This window comes from Vanacampus margaritifer, chromosome 13 (assembly GCF_051991255.1).
Source record: "Vanacampus margaritifer isolate UIUO_Vmar chromosome 13, RoL_Vmar_1.0, whole genome shotgun sequence".
In the NCBI taxonomy this organism is placed as follows: domain Eukaryota; kingdom Metazoa; phylum Chordata; class Actinopteri; order Syngnathiformes; family Syngnathidae; genus Vanacampus; species Vanacampus margaritifer.
The window spans coordinates 17,345,071-17,367,503 of NC_135444.1; the positions used below are offsets into that span (position 1 = coordinate 17,345,071).

The 22,433-nt window shown below is 40.3% G+C and overlaps 3 protein-coding genes across 8 annotated transcripts in view; 2 read left to right on the plus strand and 1 right to left on the minus strand.

Moving 5' to 3' along the window:
* Positions 1 to 1,268: 1,268 nt before the first annotated feature.
* Positions 1,269 to 3,280, minus strand: itpa (inosine triphosphatase (nucleoside triphosphate pyrophosphatase)). Its single transcript, XM_077584073.1, has 8 exons — positions 2,990 to 3,280; positions 2,750 to 2,807; positions 2,464 to 2,528; positions 2,135 to 2,208; positions 2,022 to 2,053; positions 1,849 to 1,961; positions 1,692 to 1,768; positions 1,269 to 1,478 (listed from the first exon to the last, which is right to left on the minus strand). The coding sequence occupies exons 1-8, from the start codon at positions 3,050 to 3,052 to the stop codon at positions 1,364 to 1,366; spliced, it is 597 nt and encodes a 198-aa protein (XP_077440199.1). The 5' UTR covers positions 3,053 to 3,280; the 3' UTR covers positions 1,269 to 1,363.
* Positions 3,281 to 3,385: 105 nt separating this feature from the next.
* Positions 3,386 to 9,418, plus strand: mettl13 (methyltransferase 13, eEF1A lysine and N-terminal methyltransferase). Its single transcript, XM_077584056.1, has 9 exons — positions 3,386 to 3,672; positions 4,023 to 4,295; positions 4,671 to 5,145; positions 6,034 to 6,233; positions 6,319 to 6,508; positions 7,232 to 7,381; positions 7,476 to 7,688; positions 8,829 to 8,960; positions 9,153 to 9,418. Exons 1-9 carry the CDS (start codon positions 3,520 to 3,522, stop codon positions 9,416 to 9,418), a joined length of 2,052 nt encoding a protein of 683 aa, XP_077440182.1. The 5' UTR covers positions 3,386 to 3,519.
* Positions 9,419 to 10,126: 708 nt separating this feature from the next.
* Positions 10,127 to 22,433, plus strand: part of dnm3a (dynamin 3a) — a 30,306-nt gene continuing 17,999 nt past the window's right edge. For 2 of the 6 annotated variants that reach the window (XM_077584052.1, XM_077584055.1), the window contains exons 1-15: positions 10,649 to 10,972; positions 11,402 to 11,688; positions 14,013 to 14,086; positions 14,434 to 14,583; positions 14,657 to 14,860; positions 16,788 to 16,886; positions 17,302 to 17,462; positions 17,530 to 17,672; positions 18,204 to 18,339; positions 19,443 to 19,510; positions 19,782 to 19,920; positions 19,991 to 20,077; positions 20,176 to 20,246; positions 20,326 to 20,386; positions 21,807 to 21,833. In XM_077584052.1, the coding sequence (XP_077440178.1) occupies positions 11,552 to 11,688; positions 14,013 to 14,086; positions 14,434 to 14,583; positions 14,657 to 14,860; positions 16,788 to 16,886; positions 17,302 to 17,462; positions 17,530 to 17,672; positions 18,204 to 18,339; positions 19,443 to 19,510; positions 19,782 to 19,920; positions 19,991 to 20,077; positions 20,176 to 20,246; positions 20,326 to 20,386; positions 21,807 to 21,833 (1,557 nt within the window). In that variant the 5' untranslated portion in view covers positions 10,649 to 10,972; positions 11,402 to 11,551. Of the gene's footprint in view, positions 10,272 to 10,645; positions 10,973 to 11,401; positions 11,689 to 14,012; positions 14,087 to 14,433; positions 14,584 to 14,656; positions 14,861 to 16,787; positions 16,887 to 17,301; positions 17,463 to 17,529; positions 17,673 to 18,203; positions 18,340 to 19,442; positions 19,511 to 19,781; positions 19,921 to 19,990; positions 20,078 to 20,175; positions 20,247 to 20,325; positions 20,387 to 21,806; positions 21,834 to 22,433 lie in introns of those variants that run through there. The other 4 variants (XM_077584051.1, XM_077584053.1, XM_077584050.1 and 1 more) reach the window with 4 other exon arrangements.

A 22,433-nucleotide genomic window follows, 5' to 3' on the forward strand; every position in this document is an offset into this window, starting at 1 on the left:
ACCAGGCCAAGTGATTTCAGTAACACAAGAAATGGTGTATTAAGTGATATATAATTCTTGATTTACCAGAAATGTTACTAAAACAGCCGGGAACTGATTTAAAATATAGGGAAAAGCACGATATCTCTCCCTAACTAAAACATCACCATAAATGTTTATACTGATCCTGGAACATATTATTTTGACTTCCATTATTCTTAAGGAAAAAAATGGTTACCTTCTGGAAACGGACCGTTTTGGACTTTGGAAGTCCGCCATGCTTTCTATAAATGTGAAAGCACGTGATTTTGTATTTGGTCCGCACGTGCGGCGCTGGTGCTGCACGTGGACCGTATCAGTCAAAAAGAACTTCCTGTCGCGGGATTTGTGACTCCACGGGTCATTTAATATCCAAATTCCCATGTTATTACAGTTCTGTTTGGGTTGCAGACCCCCCCCCCCCTCCCTCACTGCACCATCCAGCCTGAACAATCATCATCGGTCCTCGGTGCGTAATCTGCTGCTCTCATCAGGCCTCTGGAGCGTCTCTTGTTTGATTTATGCCCCTTTAAGATCACATCTTTTGCGCTTGGAAGCTGAGCTGCATCCGGAAAGTTTTCAAAGTTGTACTTTTTCCACAATTTGTCCAAATGTTGTTTTTTTTGGGGGGGGGGGGGGGGGGGCGTGCAAATGTAGTAAATGCTGTGAGTACTAGAAAGTATTCAAAGGCTTCAGTTTTTTTCCGCCCTATTTTACAACCTTACCCCCCCCACTCACAATTCTACACACAGCATACCATAATGAACATACAGAAGAAAAAAATATATGCTTACAAGTTACTAAATTAATTAAACAAAATGTGGAAAAAAGTCACCTGTGAATACTTTCCCGTATTTAACGTGCTTCAATTTCCCCCCAACATTTTTGTTACAGTCCATGCTCCATGTTGAATCATAAATTATTTACAATTTTTTTTTTTAAATAAATTTGTAAAAATCTAGACCAATTTTTTTCCCTCCATGTTGACAATACACCTTGTGTACAAAAATGTAAGGGCCACATAACGTAATGTTCTTTTGGAATGAGGTTGTAACATAAATGTGGGAAAAACAAAGCACTCTAAATACTTACCGGATGCACTCTAACCCTTGCCAGGTTATGACTTGACAAGCCACTGAGGAACAATAAAACAGTTCTTGATTCACTCACTGAAAAGTTTGCATAGTTTCTGCATGACGTCCCCAACGGCTCCCCGCCCTCAGAATAACAACACACGTTAAAAAAAAGGAAAAAAAAAAGAAAACATTTATCATGAGCTAATGACTGGAAGCACACACGGAGCTCACTTGTATTATAGTAGCATCAACAGCAACAATACAGCCGCTCAATCATCTGTCTTCTTCCTTTTGCCGTGCGGCGAAAAGTGCTCCGACATGGCCGCTAGTGCCCGATATCGATGAGAAATTGAGTTCTTGACTGCTTTAGGCAGCTCCGCATAGCTGGAAACAAGAAAGAGGAAAATTATGGAAAATATACTTTTGAATGGCTTTTATAAAACAGTTGGGTGTCTTGGACGTCATCATTATGGGGTGTTGTGAGTAGAATCTGGAGGGGAAAGCGACTCTTTTTGGAAGCACTGTTAATACTTTGCAAATGATTGCAGTTGATCTCTGGGTCCCTCTTGTGGTAGGAACAAAGCACAAGCCCCTTACGTTTTGTCAAAGCCTTCTGGCTGGAAACAGGGGTCCCATCCAAAGTCTCGAGGTCCCCTTGGTTCCACGATGCGCCCCTGGTGGGGGGGACATGGCATCGCATGAGACAAACATTAAAAGGTTGAGGGTGTGACATAGAAAGGGAGATGAGAGAGACCTGCGTTATTCCTCTGAACAGCTGCACCGGCTCATCTTTTCCGGACATGAACGCAAACGTGCACAGGGCCCACGCGGATTTATCCTCAAAGCCGGCGAGGAGTTTGTACAAGCCTTTGAAAAGAATACACGATGAGAGGCGTGCCATCAAATGGTCACATGACTATTGCTCACCTTCTGGCTTGAGTTTATCCAGGAACCACTTTCTGCAAAACAAAACATTTATGTTGTAACTGCCTTAAGATATAAGGGTTTGAATATATTCTATATATTAAAGTAAGACTAACATGTATGGGCCTGGCAAGCCACCCAATGCCTTGAAACACAGACAGGTGTCCTCCACAATGACCGGGCCGTCAATCTGAAGAAAACACACAAAGCAATACGATTCCAGAACAACAATGCAGGCATAATTTACTAAAATGCATTAATGCTTGCATCTAAAATCAGGTTACGTCGCTGCCGTAGAAACCAGACCACCATCACAAACGGAGAGCCCCCAGTATACTCTACAGTCTCCACTTAGCAGCAGTGGGCCGTTTTCTTGCTGCCTTTAATCGTAAACCGAAGACCCCTATATACTGTATGATCAATATACAAAATTTAATGAGTGTACCTGTTTTGCAGCCTCTTTGCATTTCTGTATGGAAATCTCATCTGGCTCTCCTTGGTATTCAGGCACTACATGGAAATATGGATGGATCAAAAGATAAACATGTTATTCGCCTTGTGGGGGAAATTAAACTGTCACAGTAGCAACATTCACACATAAACACTCGTATCAATAATACAGTAAAAAAGTAAACTGACTAAACAGATAGCTGAGCACATGATAAAACTGCACAGGAGTCATATTTTTTCTCCCAGATTTGTTAACAATATGTCAAAAACGTCCTACTTACAATCAATTTTCTTCGGGATGAGTTTGTAAGGAAACTTGTCGCCAAGTATCTGGACTACCTGTTAAGAGAAGTAAATTCGGTACTCGATTAGTACGGTCTGGCTGCACCAACACAGGTACCCAGCAGGTGACTCTAATGTGCAAGAAAAAGTCGAGTCAAATGAACCGTTTTAAGACGTCTAAGTGGAACGTACGTCAGGCTTTATCGCCTCGTCATTATTAATAAAAAAAAATCGCTTACTTCTTCAAGTTTTTTAGCGTTTCCAGTAACAAACACCACAGAACGTCCAGCCGGCACAGCCATGCTCGACCGTCTTCTTCGTCGTCTTCTTTTTCTTCTTCGATGGTTTATTGGCTTGGTGGACAGATTGACACAGAATATTGAACAGGGTATATATATATATATATCGTGTTTTATCAGTACATATTAATCTTGGAAACACGTATTATTACTGACAAATCAAAAACGCGTTTTCTTATTTATAGTTATAGAGTAAGGAAAATTAAGACAGAAATAAATGCGGCCGGTTATAATTTCACACGGACCTACCTACATCAAGCACCGAACAACAACCAATAGAAAGCAATTGATCAAGTATTAACCAATCAATGAGCGTCTTAGAAACTGGCTATCCAATCAGATAGCCGTACGTCTTGTAATGCAGTCCGAGCTAAAACATTGCCATGAGGACAGCAACAGTCTGGAACAAGCTGTCATAGTTTGCCAGATATTTGTGCACAAAAAAAAATAGATTTAGGTAAAAACAAAAAATGAGTTTATTACCGCGAACTGCAGAGGAATTCAGCTCTGCTGAGTACTGGGAGAGATTTTTTAAGAAGCGCGGAGAGAAGTCATTCGAGTGGTATGGAGACTACAACAAACTATGCGGCGTGCTGCACAAGTACATCAAAATGCAAGACAAGGTAAACAAATCCTTAGTATACAGTACTAGACAGTACTAGTCATAGATCATGCTAGGTTTTCAATTGATTTTCACAAAACTTGACAGCTGGCAAGTACAAAAACAATACTGTAAACTTGCTGAAGACGTAGTTGAAGTATTTTTTATTTGTATAGAACTTTTCACAGACAGGACTTGCAAAGTGGTTTTCAAAAAATACGCCAGATTCACTATTCTGATCAATGACCTGTAAATGACTTAAAATTGAAAGCGCTAGCTGGGGTTGAGAAATCATTTTGAAGGGTTACAGTTTTAACAGTTTGTACTTCAACTGTACGCTTTTAACAACACTTGTCACATTTTGTATTTGAGGTGCTGGTGGTGGGCTGCGGAAACTCTGAGTTGAGCGAGCAGCTTCACGACGTGGGCTACAAGCACCTGACCAACATTGACATCAGCGAGACTGTGGTATCCCACATGAACCAGCGCAATGCTGACCGGCGGCCTGACCTCAAGTTCCAGCAGGTGGATGCCACCCAAATGCCATACCAGGATGCGTGCTACCAGGCCGCTCTGGACAAAGGCACCCTGGATGCAATGGCCTCAGAGGAAGGAGGAGAGCTGGCGAGGAATATGCTCACTGAGGTACAAAAAAAGTCCGTCACAGCACGTGTAGACTTTCAGCTTTCATTGAAGAGCTTCCACAAAAATGTGGCATTTTCCATTTTGTAATGACTGACATGTAATGAAAAGCAACCCCATTGTTAGGGGCTCAAAAGTATTTGCATAGCGTTGTCGAGGGTCTCAACTGACCAAATACTTTTGAGCCACTAAATATGGGGGTGCTCTGGTAAAAATCTAACTTTTACCAAAGCACTTAAAGGTGAAAGTCTACACTTGAATCACAAATTGACTATTACATTTTAAATCCACGGCAATGGTGTACGGTGTAAAGGTGAAGTTATGAATACAAATACTTGTGGACATTAAGTGAGTGTACATTTGCGTGTGTGTTTGCAGGTGGCCCGTGTGCTCAGCGTTGGCGGCAGGTACGTGTGTATCACACTGGCTCAGGAGAGTGTGATCCGCCTGGCCGTGGAGCACTTTGTCCAGCTGGGTTGGGCGGTGAGGCTTCACTGCCTGCAGGAAGAAACCAGTGCCGAGGAGAACGACGATTCCTTCGCTCTGCCCGTTTTCGTCCTGGTCTGCACCAAATTCCGTCAGCCCATGCCGACGCCTATTCTGGAGTTTTGCCTCGGCGAAGACGGCGCCCCGAACCGTCTGGCACTTGCGGCCGACTTGCTGGCCACTGTGCGGGAACGCCAGGCTTATTCTGTCCTGAGGAAGAGACTGCGCACCCGCACGGATGCCGATGCCGACTCGTCGCTAACGCTTTGCAACGCAAAGACCGGCCTGCCAAGATACACTCTCACAGTGCAGGATTCACCCCCAGCCGCCAAAGTGCCGAGGTTCAACCAGTTTGCCATATTCATTGGTGAGCTCACTCTCTCTTTTTTTTTTTTTATTGTGTGTTATAAGTCACCACTCACAACATAGACACACCAGCACAATCTCATACAGTGTTTCCCAACCACTGTCGTAAACATTGGCATGGTGATGATCATTAATTGGGCCAATTTCTCTTAATTGACCTGAAAATTTATATTTATTCGGGACAAATAATGTATCTTTGTTCATCCATCAATACCAGTGACGTACATTCTGTATACACTGTGTAAAAAAAAAAAAAAAAAGAGTAATATTTACTTGAAAAACCTAACTTAGTCAAGTTTTTCACTCAGAAATTCTAAGTAACTTTTACAAGGAGAGTTTTGAGTACATTTTACAAGTTTATTTAAAAAAAAAAAAAGAAGCTATGTAAGCGTTGAGGAACAAACTCATGACCTTCAGTTTGGGTGACAGCCACTCTACCACCCGAGCCGTGCCACTCCTTCTGTATTTTAGTATGTTGCTGGATTCAGGTGGAATCCTCGTACCTCCAAGAGACCGGTTATGGTCTCATTTTGGGCACACCAGCAATGCAGTATGGTGGCAAACAGCAAGAGTGGCATGGCTCAGGTGGTAGCATGTCTGCCTCTTAGAAACTTTGAATTTCTGAGTGAATAAACTTGACTAGGTTTTTTCAAGTAAATATTACTCCCCATTTTTTACAGTGTTAGTGGCAGGCAGGACATTTAAATTCTGTACCACTAGATGGCAAAAGGCAGTTTAACCTTTTTTGAATCCATCTGTTGCCATTCATACATCAAAATAAAGAATATATTATATTGAAGAATATAGAATAAAATAGAATATATATAGATTTTGCCAAGGTTCTGTACTATACAGTATGGCCTCCTTTATCTGCTTTTTTTTTTTGCAGTGCCTCAAGGCAGTGAGACGGCATGGCTGTACAGCTCCAGCGAGGGCCGGCAGCAACTGGCAGCCAGCGCCAATTTCCGCCGGCTGGTCATCGTAGCCATGCACAGGAATCAAGAGTATGCCGACATGCAGGCCGTCCAATCAGAACTCTCGCCCATGGTGATGGACCTGGCTCCGCCGGGAATGCCGGAAAATCAGCAGGTGGATGCCGAGAATTGACTGACATCTAGCTAGTGTGGATGTTGTTAAGTAAGATGTTTTTTTTTTTTTTATCCTCGTCGCCCAGGTCCCGTTTCTGTCGGTGGGGGGCGACCTGGGTTGGCGGGAGGAGGTGAGCAGGGGCGTGAGCGAGCACAGCGGGGAATATTGTGTGGAGAACGTCAGAGGGGAGGACGGCGAGCTGTACCGCAGACTGGTGTTCCTGTCCAACGCGGCTCTGGTGCAGTCTGAGAGTCGTCTCGTCTCCTCCAATAGCAGTCAGTTGATGTTTTTTTTCTCCTCATTAATTCATTTTGCTTGTTAACTTTAGGGAAACCATCAATTGTAATGAATATTTTCATGGAAAGTGCTTGAGTTTTGGATTTAATCGCTAGTGGGAGTTTGTCAGTATTAAGCCAGGAATTCAACCAAAATGGCCGACATCCTGTTCAATTTTCTTCAAGAGTCCTTGAGACCTTTTCTTGCATCCTGTTATGACATGTCTACCCAATTTTGTGTCTATGGCTAAAAGTGTCAGGGGCTATTTTTTTTTTCAGAATTTCAAGCACTGGAATTTGCCCCAAAATGGCTGCTTTTAGCCTACTTCCTATTGCAGTCATAGGTTATATTAAGTACTGTTTTTGCCCCAAAAATGGCTGCATCAAACCTTAATCGATTATGTTTTTATTTTTAGACATACCGATAGGTCTTTTACAATCTTTCATGTGTCTTGTTATGATCGAAATGTCCACCCAATTTGATGGCGATTGAGAGTGGGAGAATTTACCCAAAATGGTTGCATGAATCCAAAATGTCCAAGTTCCTTTAAAATTTTGGGCTTAGGTCCTTGTGACTTTTCCCGTTATAATAGACATGTCCACCCAATTTGATGTCGATCTGTAAACGACAGTGACTCATATCTCTTAACTTTCAAGCACTGGAATTGGGCCCAAAATGGCCGATTTTCCGAAAACTAACTCATGCATATTTTTTTCCTGCAGCATCAAGTCATAAGAAGAAGAACAAAAAGAAAACCAAACAGCCATCATCGTCCTCTCTGTCAGTGCACAGCGGCTTCCTCTGTTGTGCCCACCATGAAGTCATGGTGGCAGGTCTCGCCATGCTGGGCATAGGCAAGGAAAAAAACAAAGGTGAGATGGAGTATCCATATTATTTGAAAGAAATCCTTATAGTTTTTAATGATTGTTTGTCTGCACCTTTAACCCTTCCCCCTCCCTTCTAAAGACGTCCCTGTGTCAGTGCTGGTGGTTGGACTCGGAGGTGGAGGCCTGCCCCAGTTTCTGCGAGATTTTGTGCCCGGTGTGTCAGTAGAGGTGGTGGAGCTGGATCCGGTGGTGCTGGAGGTGGCCAAAGAGTGGTTCCACTTTCGACCGGACGATCACCTGACCGTCACGCTCGGGGATGGCCTTGAGCGTATCTGCGCCCTGGAGAAAGAAGGTGGGCGTCGCGGCTACCGCTAATCTGCGCTAACGCAGGAGTAAGGTCGCGAGCGAGAAGTTAATGTAGTAGTCGTTATCTTCACTCAGTGCTTCTACTTGTCGGACCGCGCAAATGGCTTTTGGCTAACAGGAGAAGCTAACAGGGTTTTTGCAGGTCATTAAAAAGCATTAAAAATGATAAATGAATTGTGGTTTTAAAAAAGCATTAAATACGATGTCAAGAGGAATTAAAAATTGAAATAGTTGTTTGAAAAACGTTCATGCTTTATTGTAAATACAATGTTGTGCAAAGGAATTACTATAACACAATTTAGCAATAATAAATGTGATTTAAAAAAAAATATTTGTGTGGGCTGGTGACTAGTTGTAATTAACATTTAACAAAATGGCCTGGAGTCCACGAGTTGCTTCATGTTCCATAAATAAATAAATAGCTCTGAATTTGAAAAGAAAAATGAACTGTTCTTGTCACCAACGTCCAACATGAAACACTAATGCCACCTCGTGGCAGAAAATTATCGACTCATTGTTTTTCACTCCTTTTAACAGTTTAGTATATCGATTTAACTTCAAATAACATTATGAATTACTGTATTTAAAAGATACACATTTGTATTTGGTAACTATATTGGTCCACTTTTATGTTAATTAACAAGAGTATGAGAAACTTTAAACAAATAAGTTGTTGTACATTTAGAACAGATATAACGTGTGATTAATTGCGACTTAACTAAGGAAATAATGTGATTATTTATGATTAGATGTTATAATCGACTGACCTAATATATGAACAGTGTACGCATATATGAATCATGTATGTATATGTGTGTGCGTGGGTGAATATGCAGTACAACATGGGCATTAAATTAGTTTGAGGTTGCATTAAAAACTGCATTGAAACCTTGTAACCGAGCAGTATACATTCAGTGCCTCGCTTTTAGACGGCGCAAATCTTTGTGGCGGCTAGCTGAAAATGCTAACATAGCACTCTATAGTTTCACTTAGTGCTCCTCCTGGTCAGACAGACAAAACAGATGGACTGAAATGCATGACACCAGTCACATTGGTTCTAAATCACTTCTCACAAAAGGTTAGTCAAGACCAGTCCAAGAAGTGACCACATGCATTCTGTCTCCAGGTGGTCGTTTGTTTGACGCCATCATGTTCGACGTGGACAATAAGGACAGCAGCATGGGTATGAGCTGTCCACCTGCTGCCTTTGTTGAAAACTCCATCCTGCATAAAGTCAGCGGCCTACTGACCCCTAAAGGTAAAGTGCACCTTTTGTTATGTAAAATTGAACTTTTGTTTGTATACAGAGACTTAATGCGGTAACTGATAACTAGCTTAATGATATAATAGCAAATAACTGAGTTGTTTACATTCACAAACACACAACTATTTATATACGATTTTCCATAATATGCCCTATTTGATTCTATTCTTCTTTTGGGTTTTCCAGGCATTTTCATACTCAACCTGGTGTGCCGCGACTCCGCCTTGAGGAAAGACGTGCTGGAGCGTGTGAGCGCCGCGTTTCCCGCCATCCTCTCGCGAAAGATCGACGGGGAGGTGAACGAGGTGCTCCTCTGCCGCCGCCAAGGCGACGGCGTCCTCCCGACGCTGAAGCAAGCGGGACACGATCTGCAGAGGGCCCTGCTGTCGGGTGTGACCCGCAGCCCCAAAATAGACATTGCTGAGTTGTTGAAAGACATGAAAGTGGCGTGAGGGTGTCGGGGAACTCAAAGCAGAGCTGGAGAAACTACGGTGACAAAACGGCAATAACTAATAAGAATCATGTTTTCATAAAGCTTGGGTGGTGAGGACTGAAATGGCCCTGAACGTCACTTTTGTCACATTATGGTCACGCCTTATTCCAAAAAGGAATGCCTTCATTTGTTTGTGTCTAAATTCTGGATGCAGCATGGAAACTTTTGAAAATTTATTTAGAGAAAAAAAAGAGCAAATGATTCACATCTATCACTACATTTGGCAGCAATAGCCGCCTTCTGACACATTTCCACCCAAAAAAAAAAAAAAAATATATATATATATATATATATATATATAACATTGAGTGCATCGGGAAAGTATTCACAGCATTTCACTTTTTCCACATTTTATTATGATACAGCCATATTCCAAAGATGAATGAATGAATTTTAAATACAACACCCAATAATGACAACATAAAGTCCATCCATCCATTATCCTCACAAAGGCCGTGGGCATAATGGCAACATAAAAATGTTAGACATTTTTTAAATTAATAAAATAGAAAAAAAAAAATCACATTCATTGCTTCCTGAAAGTAATCAGCACTTCACCTTCTCCACATATGTATTCCAAAATGGAAGAAACCTTAAAGCAGAATATTTTACAGTGGCTCGAAACAATCCTGTTTCAGAAGTCCACTGACAATTCTTTTGACTTCATGCTTGGTTTGTGCTCTGTCATGCACTGGGCTCTAAACAGGTGTTTGCCATGCCGTGTCATTCCAATCTGTTGGCAGGTGGCCTCCATTTAAGATGTTGAAAAATCTTAAGGGTGATCAGTGGAAACAGGATGCACCTGAGCTCAGGTTTGTGCTTCATGACAAAAACTATACTTTTGCACACTTTAAATATGTTTTATAGATATATAAAGTTGCCCCACAAATAATCAGCATTAGGTGTTGAGACTTCGGAGTAGAATTTTGAGGGGGAAATGAATTCAATCCATTTTTGAATAAGGCTGTAACTACAATGTGGGATAAGGGAATTACTGTGAATAGTTTTCTGGGTGTTTTTTTTCCCTTCTGGATTGTGTGTTGCATGTACTATCACAAAGTAAAGCAACAGTGCATTTTATATAATCTAAATGTGTCTTATCTCATTTTCACTCTGCATTATTTCACCCTTAATTTTAGCACCAGGGATTCCATTTCACTCCCCTAAGGGTGCACTCCTCTGCCATGCACACACCTCACTACCTTGGAATGAGGAAGCGTTATTTACAGCAGATGAGGAATTGCCCCCCACATGTTTAATTCGATGATTTCAGTTCGCTGTATTGGAAAAGGAACGGGAGTTCACAAATATAAATGTTTGTTCATATGACGGGATTTTTTTCCTTTTTTTTTTTACAAATTAAGTTGTCTGGCGCGCATGCGCAGACGTTTCGCGCCCGTTAGCTGTCAAAAAGTTGGGTGGTTTTTGTTTTTTCCTCCTCCCTTCTCCTCTTCCAAGCTAACCGTGGAGCCCACTCATCATCGTGACTAACTTCCTAAATGTCTACACGCAGGTAAGAAGAAGTGAAACCGTGTGAAAAGTGAAGCGGGGGTCAACAAAATAAGCCTAAATGTTATTAACGGTTGCTGGTTCGCCTGAAATCTGGACGCTTGCTCTCGTGAACTAACAAGTTAGCAAACACGCCCCTAACCCAAGCACCTTTTTCAGTTTTTCTTAAACAAGTCGTATAAATGTAAGAGTCCACTCGTCGTAAATTGGTCAAGAAAACTAAGAGTTTGGTTGCGCCGTTGCTAGGGGCAACAGCGGGATGGGTCGTCGCGAGAGTGTCATTGAACGTAACACTTGGGTGGCTCTTGAATGCATCATGTGACGATAATAGCATTGTGTATTCATCACGTGCTACAACGTATCCATTTCTGTCGCCTTTGTGTCTTAATGGTTTGTGAAGTGTTGATTTTGAGTGTCTCTTTATCCCCTTTAGCTCCAACTTGCTGTTGATACGCGGCGGGGCAGCCCTCTTGAAAGTTGAGGGGGAGTTCAGGGGGGCGTTCCGGGGCTCGGAAATTCCGACTTCACAGCAACACCACTACCTCCCCTTCCTCCTCCACCTCCACCATCGTCGCCGTGCAGTATGATCTCGATGATCAATCGCCTCCAGGACGCCCTGGGCACCGCGGGTCTGAGCTACAGCCTCCTTCTGCCGCAGATTGCAGTGGTGGGCGGCCAGAGTTCTGGGAAGAGCTCAGTGCTGGAGAACTTTGTGGGCAGGTAAGTTCCACTAAATGTTAACTGATTGGATCATAGTGGTGCTTGGGATTATTTATTTATTTATTTTTGCATATTGAACTATTAGGGGATTTTCACTCTGTGTCCACTGTACAGTTATGAGCAACATGACATTAAATGCATCCTAGCATAATCATCAATGGCAGTAAAGTAGTGCTGCATTCCATGAAAGCGAAATTCAATTGCACCAGTTGTGACCTCACAATGTGAACGCCAAAGATGGCTGATGGTAATAAATCCACACATTTTGTCCTCCAGAATAAATTATTGTTTATATAAATAAGGGAATATATTTTAAACATTTCATACATTCACCAAATAACTTAATGCAGGGATATAGTGGCACATCTTCACAGGCAGTACAAATCGCGTTGTTATTGTGAAGTTATGTCAAATAACTAAATGAATCTACTAATTAATATAAATATATTTTTCTAATCTTATAAAGTATGTTTTGTCATTCACGTTCTATGTCTCCATTGGGGGTGGCCATTGTCAAGTGATGTCAGATGGAAAGCAACTGTCAAGTCGGGCTCGATCATTTTTGAAGCAAATAAAAAATACTGTCTAGCAGAAACGGCTCTTTTGCATACAAACATTCATTCAAGGCACAAAACAGCAAAGCAACATTAATGGAAAGAGCTCAATTTGTGCACGTTTTCACAGAAGTCAACTCACTTCGTTTAAAAGTTTTTCAATATAATGTCATGTTTGCCCCGCATGTTTTTCAAAGTCTCCAAATGAATAGGCCGACTCAACTATTCAACACATCAAGTATAATATTCACGCCACTTTGTTGCTGCACCTTCTGGCTGCAAAGCCAGTGCGTCTCGTCTTAATCGTGGGTGCGCCGTCCGTACAGCTGCTTTTCGAAGCCACCATACACGTTTCGAATTAAGAATTGACTATGTCCTGAGTCTGACCATGTTTATGGAGGACTCAAATTTAATACTTAAAACAAACTGTCACCGGTTCCTGTGATAAAACAAAATTGCTGTTTGTCTTTTGAGATTGGTTTTGTCTTGGTGATGTAAGTTGAAATCTTTCATGGCGGCTCCTTCTTACTTTCGGTGTGTATACAATCTGTTTCCTATTTTACCCAAAATACACCATTTTCTTGACATCATTTGAATTTGGCGCTGCTTTTCGCCGTGACACGCTCTCTCTTCTTCTCTGACGGAGAATTACATGTTTGGTGAAAAAAAAAAAAGCTCAGTTCTTCCCACCTTCCAAAAACATACATGTTAGGTTTTGAAGACTAAATTATCCATAGGTGTGACTGTGACTGTTGATGCTTTTGTTTATACTGTATGTGTCCTGTGATTGGCTGGTGACCAGTCCAGGATGTCCTCCACCTCTCGCATAATCACCCGTGACCCTAATGAGGACAAGTGCTATAAAAAAAATGGTTGGATGGATAATTTTACCAAGCAAATGCTAACATAAATAGCATGGATTGTAGCTAAAAAGCAATACAGTAATTATTATCAATGGCATGAATAAACAACACATTTTTTTTAAAAAACTGTCCATTAGGTGCCTGTCGGCATATTCACAGGGAGGAGTAATTTTAATTGATTCTAGTTTTATTTGCTACTAGTTAACTTGTTTTTTACACCGGCAGTTTGGAATATTTGACATTTGACTCAAAACATTGGCTGTACAATCAAAAGATTTTATGGCTTCAACTGTTTGAGCCTGGAACAAATTGAAATGATTTCCTACGGGAAACCTTGTTTTTAAAGTTGTCACAGAATGGATTGTGATCTACTGTGTTCCCCAGTGGGACAAAATGAGCACACATTTTTGTGTTACAGCGTGACAAGATCCAAAGTAAAGTCCAAGTGAGATAGTGACATGCAATGTGACGAGAGTTGATTTAATTCTGTCCCAAAAAAAGCGCATGCTGCCTTGTGACTCAGTAAGCTTCAAGAAGTCCCAAGATTTTTTTTTTTTCCAGACAATGAAGCTCGGTGATGAGGAGACCAGTTGAAATCCCTGCAGTCCGATTAGCAATTGTTTCAAAGTAATGCCCGAAGGCCTTTTTTTGCACTCGCCTTCCTGATTGTGCATTGATATGTTTCAGTTCCTTTGTTTGACTGTATGTTTTGACACCCCCGATTTGAGCTCTCTGCCAGCAATGTGAGCAGGATGCGGTGAAAACAAACTTCCCAAATCAAGATTTACATGGGAAATAGGATATATATATTTTTAAAGTGTTCCAGACAAATATGTGTGACTGCCTTGGCGTCAGTATGAGTTTCCTTCTCCGTTTCAGTGTGTGTATGTTTTATTTTCTCTGACAGGGACTTCCTTCCCCGCGGTACTGGAATTGTCACTCGCAGACCTTTGGTCCTGCAGCTGCATCACTCCGACAATGGTGAGCGAGACTTCTGACGATCCGACGTGTGAATGTTGACAGTTGTGTTTATTCGCGCGTGTTCTTGGAGCTGCCACTAGATGGAGTAAAAGAGAAAAATCAGTCGGTTTTCAGGCCTCTCTGCAGAATTCCTTGTATTTTGACAGTACAGGGAGTTGTGTTCCTTGGGTGAAATGACACAATCCAGATTGCCCCTATGAAGACAATAAAAGTAGGGATGGTATTTTCACTCATGGAGGCAGCACTTCACCACAAATCTCAATCAAATTAAATTAGATGCACCTTTATCTATTTGAATTGTTTATTACTATCTGATGTTTATACTGTCCGTTCCTGTCTCTCTATAGAGTACGGGGAATTTTTGCACTGCAGGGGGAAGAGGTTCTCAGATTTTGACGAGATCCGCCAAGAAATCGAGGCAGAAACCGGCAGGCTCACGGGAAACAACAAAGGCATCTCTCCCATCCCTATTAACCTCCGCATTTTCTCTCCCAACGGTAATCTCACCTCACGGCTCCCATCATCACTACGCATCCACTCCAAGCACATTAACATCCGTCTTGTGTGCAGTTCTCAACTTGACCCTCGTGGACTTGCCCGGCATCACCAAGGTTCCCGTCGGCGACCAGCCGGTAGACATCGAGTACCAGGTGCGAGACATGATCATGCAGTACATCTCCAAGGAGAACTGCCTCATCCTGGCCGTGACGCCTGCCAACATGGACCTGGCCAACTCGGACGCACTCAAACTGGCCAAAGATGTCGACCCACAGGGTGAGTTTGGAGCCTGCCACACTTCCTTTTTTTTTTTTTTTTTCTTGTTCTTTTCTTTCTTTTTTTCTTCTTTTTTTTTCTTTTGTTCTTTTCTTTCTTTTTTTCTTCTTTTTTTTCTTTTTCTTGTTATTTTCTTTCTTTTTTTTCTGGAGAGCTCAGTATTGTTCATTCGGTAATTTTACCGATTTGATATGTCATCATCATTGCTCTCCTTTTTATTTTATTTTTTAAAATTTATTTATTTATTTTTTATTTTTTTAAATTTATTTTTATTTATTTTTATTTTATTTTTTTGTATGTGGGTAAGTGTGTATTCATTAGTTCACCTAAAACCTATTAAAAAATCCCATACCGTTCACCTAAACCGAACACTTCCAGCCAAAGTCGTGAGGCCGTCAGGAGACCCGAGGAAGGACCAAAGAAAGGAAAGTGAAATCCAGCACCGACCAGACACCACCCACCAACCAGAGTCCTTCACCAACCCCAGAAACATCTAAATTCCAACAAATCAGGGAGACCTCAAGAGACCAAAGGAGAGATTGAGGAAAGGAAGGAATGACAGACGAAGCCTGCCACACTTTCTAATTTGATCCCTTAATGCGTAAATGCAGTGCAAATGTTATTAGGTCATGGACGTTTTAAGGGCAAAATATAGCCCCTACAGAGACAGCATCTGCATTTTCAATCGTTGAATAAGTACTTCATCACCAACCCACTGATTTAATCTTCGATTACTATGCAGACCCACGTACATGGCACATCACCAAACAACTTCACTGAACAGTCAAGTCTGCGCTACTCAGCGGAATGCTACTCAAGTCAAGTGAAGTCAAATGTATTTATTTATGTAACCCTTCATCACGAAATGGCTAGAGGGTAAGGAAAAAAAACCCATGTGGGAAAAACAGAAGAAACCTTCAAAAGAGACCACATATAGCGGGAATCCCCCTTCCAGGATGACAAGGCTGCAATGGATGCCGAGTGGGCAACATTTAACACAGAATGTGGCGCTATTCAGTGTTGACTACAGCAGCTTGAGAGTCAATTTAATAAGACAAAAGCGCCTCAGGGGACACTTTTTCAGAGAAGTGTGTTTCTCCACAAAAGCCTGGCCAGCTCTTGCCGATGCAGAATTCTCCGTAGCAACGCCTCCGGGAAAGGTCTCAAATATCATAATTGAATTCAGTTCTGCTTACCTGTTGACTTTGAAATAGTGATTCAGACAGTAGAGTCTAGAAGTTGTCTGAAAGAGGTGAATATTTATATTAGCCACAATAACTCGCAACAAATTCCAAAAGTGCTTGCTTGCCCACAGGTTTATTTAGAAGTGCCAAATATTTACTTTGTTGTTTAACCCTGGAGAACCCAAGAACCCTTTTCTTCTTTGGAAAATTATGAATTATACATTAAATGACTGCTATAAGTTCACTGAACACCAAAATATATGTTTTTTTCAATTTTAACCCTTTATTCCCTAATTAGGGCGAAATTAGACCCTTTTGGGATTTAGGGGTATCATTTCGAAAAATCTGAATAACAAAAACTGTCAGTAAACTATTTAGAATTTAAGAAAATAATCAAATACACAGCTACATTGAACAATGTAATTTTTTTGTTTTATTTGTGGCATTTTAGAACTGGATTTTGAATGTACAAACACACTTTGGCCAATGGAAACAAGAACAACAAAACAACAAAAAAAAAGCCTTTGTTATTTGAGTAGCAGAATTTATAGGGGTCAAATTTGACCCCGTGGGTTCTCCAGGGTTAAATGAACACTTGATGGCTGGGCTGATACTCCCACGTATTTGTATACAAGCCATTAAAAAGTCAATTTTTTTCCATGAGAATGAGCCCTTTAATATCTTAATTGGCACTGTGTAAAATCTGTATAATTGACCCCCCCTCTTCCCCCACTCTATGGTAGGTCTGCGCACGATAGGTGTGATCACCATGCTGGACCTAATGGATAAAGGAACAGATGCTCGGGAAATACTAGAGAATCGATTGCTTCCACTGAGAAGAGGTGAGTCATTGTGTGTGTGTGTGATGAGATAAGGATTTACTGTGAAGCAATACCAGGTGTGGGGGCTACTTCGTACCTCTTCCAAAAACACTTTAATGCATTATCCACAGGAAGAAAAAAAAAAAAGCCCCTGAAGGCTGCAGCTTTAGTCATGGAGCCTCATGTTGTAACATCTACAATGGAATGCACACAAAGTGGAACATTTGGACTTTTCTGAAAGTAAAATAGAACTTGGGAGTTAAAACCATCACGTCACTTTTTACAGTATATGGCCTTCTCCAAATGCTAACATTTTGCCCGATTATCAGTGTTCGTGCTCAAATTTGGCTACATTTTCGGTATGTGTTTACCCCGCTCTATACTGAATAGCGTTATAGAATAAAGGTGGTACATTGTTTTTTTTTTCCCTCTCCAGGATATATTGGGCTAGTGAACCGCAGTCAAAAGGACATCGATGGCAAAAAGGATATTAAAACAGCCTTGCAAGCGGAGAAGAAGTTCTTCCTGTCTCACCCGGCTTACAGGCACATGTGTGACAGAATGGGCGCGCCGTACTTACAGAAGTCCCTCAACCAGGTTCAGACAAGTCCAACAAAGTCACGCGGTGCCATTTTTTTTTGCTCACAGTTCATTTGTTTTTCAGCAATTGACAAACCACATCCGGGACAGTCTTCCTGCGCTCTACAGTCACCTGCAGTGCCTCCTTGTGCCCGTCAATAAAGAAGTCAACACGTACAAAGTATATAATCCGGATGACCCCATTAGCAGGACCAAGACCCTCATCAAGTCAGTCACTGAAAATGTACAGTAAACCCCTGCTAGCCCTTAAAAAATGTTAATAATTGGTCTGTTTATAGTTTAATGTGTGAATACTGTATACCAAAACTCACCATTTTTACATTTGCCTTAAAATTAATTGGATTAATTAGATGATTAAGAGGCCCCTTAATAGGGCAAAAAAAAGTATTTCTTTAAAGGTTACCTTCTGTCATTATCACCCCCCCCCCACACACACACACACACTGTTTTTCAACATGTCAGAATGAGTCTGTGACCTGTTTTAAGTTTGCCATCTACGCGGCTTGTGGATTGGTTGTAAAAGCCGATAAAAGGCAAAAAAGGCTTGCAAAATGCTCAGATTTGAATTCGGCCCCCCTCGTATCTCAAGGCGGCACCACATGACGTAATCGACACCAATGACTACTTTCCTATTCAGCCCAGGCTTTGAATCCGTAAATAGGCGGGCGGGGGTTCACTGTATTATTTTTTTTTACTTTTGGTGGTTTCTGGTCTCCTGTCATTTCTTTCTATTTTCAGGCTCGTGCAGCAACTGGGTGGCGATTTTGAGAAGTTGATCGAGGGCTCTGCCGACGAAGTAAACACTGTACACCTGTCGGGAGGGGCGAGGATCAACCAGATCTTCCACGAGCGCTTCCCATATCAACTGCACAAGGTGCGTGTACCTTGTTTAGTGTTTTGTGGGATTTCACAAGGTTCTTGATGGCAGGAGAAATTTTGAAGAAGAGCCTAGATAATAATTGAACCTACCATTTTAGGGCAAAAGTATCCTATTTAGATGGGCACTAAATTGCAAAGCTTTTTTGTTGCCATTTCATGTGGGTGGAGCATGGCTTTAAAGATTGATGAGGAAATATGTTTTGATTGTGGTAGACACATCAATTTTTTCTTTTTCTTTTTCTTTAAAAAAAATAAATAAAAGATTCTGGCGAGCTCAGTAATGTTCATTTGGTAATTTTACAGATTTGACATGTCATCATCATTGCTCTGTCTTTTTTTTTATAAAAAAAAAATATATATATATATACTGTATATTTTGTATGTGCACAAAATATTTATTTTTCTTTTTTTTATAAAATTGTTGTTTTGTTTTATTTATTTTATTTTATTTTATTGTTTTTTTGTTATAAATTTTTATTTTATTTTTTTGTATGTGGGTGTGTATGTGCACAATATATATATATATATTTTTTTTAATTTTGTATGTGGGTGTGTATGTGCACAAAATAATTGTTTAAAATTATTATTTTTTTTAATTAAAAAAAAAAAAATATATATTTTGTATGCGGGTGTGTATGTGCGAGACACATCAATTTCAATGTACACGTAAATGGGTGGTCATGTCTATTATAACAAGACACATGGGGAAAGTCTCAAGGACCTCTGTCCGAAATTGGGGAGTAAGACAGACATTTTTTGTTTGAAATGCTCATTTTGGGGTAATTTCCAGGCTCGTACTTTGATGAACCAGGACTAGGACCTTCACACAATGAGCACCAATGAGCTTTTTTTTTAACCTATAAGTAGGGAGAGCGTGGTATGATGCTTAGGCAGTCATTTTGTAGATTCTCTGAAAATTAGGGGGACAAAAACTAGAGCTGTTTGAATTATCAACACGAATCTGAGTGGGCATATTTCATAACGGGACGCACCAAAAAAATCTCAAGAATGCAGTAGTTAACTCGCTAAGAAAACTAATGTCCAAGGATCAGTTTGTTGTTTGCAACTTTCATATATGTTGCTTCTGTTGTGTCTCAGATGAAGTGTGACGAAAGGAAGCTGCGGATGGAGATCGCCTACGCTATAAGGAACATTCACGGCGTCAGGTGGTTTCATGTTTTACTTTTACTTTTAATGGTATGGGATTTTTTAATAGGTTTTAGGTGAACTAATGGATACGCACGCACGCACATACACATACTCACTCACATAAAAAAAAAAAAAATTAAAAAAAAGGAGAGCAATGATGATGACATGTAAAATCGGTAAAATTACCGAATGAACAAGACTGAGCTCTCCAGAAAAAGAAAAAAAAAAGTTTTACTTTTACTGTTGACAAAATTATGTTGTATAACTTTCTTCTTGGTGCACCTGCAGGACGGGCCTATTCACCCCCGACATGGCATTTCAAGCCATCGTAAAGAAACAGATCTCCAAACTAAAAATTCCATGTTTCGGTTTTGTCGACATGGTGTGCAAGGAACTGGTGACCACCATATACGAGTGCTTTAATAAGGTATGACTCGACGGAGCCGTACGTCACGGTCATCGTGCGCCTTCACTAAAGCGACTTCTTCTCCCTAAAGCTCAGTTCTTTTCCCAAGCTGCGGGAAGAAACGGAGAGGCTCGTCACCGCCGAAATCCGAGAACAAGAGAGCATATGCCGAGATCAGGTCAGTCACGCACATTCGGGCCGCCGCATTTGTTTTTCATTACCGGATCGCTCGACTTTCTGTTTTCCGTCCATTTCGCTTATGTTTCCTCTTCTCAGATCTCGCTGCTCATTGACATGCAGCTGGCGTACATTAATACCAAACATGAAGACTTCATCGGCTTCACTCAGTGAGTCAACCTCAGAGATGTGCTTTCAAACAAGATGATTTTTTTATATATTTTTTTAAATACACCTTTTGTCTATCAGTGCTCAATCTCAGTGCCACCGCAGCGATAACAAGATGGTTGCTGGCAGTGGAGTGCAACAGGTGAGAATTAAGGCATGACTGCCTACTATAATTACATTGTTACTCATTCACTGCCATTGACTGCTATAGACCGCTATAGACGTCAAAAATTCATTTGAACTACTTCTATTAGTTTAACATTTTTTACCATTTTTGTTAACAAGAGTATGAAAACCTAGAGATTTTTTATATTTTTTACATTTATAACAGATATAAAATTTGTGATTAATCGTGAGTTAACTAGTGAAGTCATGCGATTAATTACGATAAAAAAAATTAATCGCCTGATGCCCTTAATTTTTAATAATCTTTTTTTTTTTTAAGAAAAGATTATTAAAAATGAAAGGCGTCAGGTGTTTAAAATTTTTAATTGTGATTAATCGCATGACTTCACTAGATAACTCACGATTAATCACAAATGTTATATCTGTTCTAATACAATAAAAACAATTCCAGGCTTTCATACTCTTGTTAACTAAAGTGAGAAAAAAAATGTTAAACTAATAGAAATAGTTCAAATGAATTTTTGACGTCGATAGCCGTCAAGTTAATGTTTACACATTGTTACTCATTCACTGCCATTGACGGCTATAGACGTCAAAAATTCATTTGAACTATTTCTATTAGTTTACCATTTTTTACCATTTTTGTTAACAAGAGTATGAAAACCTAGAGATTTTTATTGTTTTTACATTTATAACAGATATAAAATTTGTGATTAATCGTGAGTTAACTAGTGAAGTCATGCGATTAATTACGATAAAAAAATGTCATCGCCTGATGCCCTTCATTTTTAATAATCTTTTCTTTAAAACATTTTTTTAATAATCTTTTTTTTTAAGAAAAGATTATTAAAAATGAAAGGCGTCAGGTGTTTACAATTTTTAATCGTAATTAATCTCATGACTTCACGAGTTAACTCACGATTAATCACAAATTTTATATCTGTTCTAATACAATAAAAAAAATTCTAGGCTTTCATACTCTTAACTAAAGTGAGAAAAAATGTTAAACTAATAGAAATATTTCAAATGAATTTTTGACGTCTGTAGCCGTCAAGTTAATGTTTTTCAGCCTAATTATTTTTTTTAAATGCTTAACAGAAAAAAACTCATATAAGTGATCCCATATATAGTGAGGAATTACTGTAACTTGTAAAAAGCTTTTTCACCATTGTTCTTGTCTTTCTAGTGTTTTAATGACACACACAAATGAGTCATAGTTAATGTGTGCCTCCATAGACGTGCATGAATGTTAAACTGAGCATTTTATTGAAGTGTTTTCCAATGATGCTTTGTTCTTGGCCGCTGCATTCAAACCAAGGGACCCCGTTGTTCAAAAGTTGCAATCAGCATCCCTGACCCAAATGTTGAAAAGAACCAGAACCAGTTGTATTCCATCTTCATCCGTTGTGTTTCCCCCCCCCCCCCTGCATCTCCAGGGTGTGGCCCCTCCCTCAAGACTAATAGTAGGATACCAATCTCTTTAAGCCTCTGCTGGACATGTGTGTGCACAGGATTCTGGGTCGGCATGACGGTTGCACACTGACAAACAGTGCTGCTTCATTGTGTGTTTTTGTCGTCTGGTGTACGTGCGCTACTAATATCAACCTTTCTGCCCCCACTTTAGTTACCCATTCTTTATTCCTTTTATTCATCGCAAGTATTTCTTTCAGTCTCTTCCTGCCTTGTTCTGACCTCCTGATGGACAGTGCTTTTTTTTTTGCCTTTAGCGCCGCAATCTCTTGGGAAGTGCTCCGTGACCCTCTGTGTTACTTTATCTCCCATTAATTTTCACAACTTTTGCTCTTATGTTCACCAGCTGGGTCCTTCTTTACCACCTCATTAGCCAGGGGTCCTCACTAATCACTATACAAACTCAGGCCTATTTGAACGAGTCTTGTTCACAGTGTAAAACTTTTCGGGTGTTTGTTCTTTAACATAAATTTATTTAAGATAAATTTAACCCTGGAGAACCCAAGAACCCTTTTCTTCTTTGGAAAATTATGAATTATACATTAAATGACTGCTATAAATTCACTGAACACCAAAATATATGTTTTTTTTAA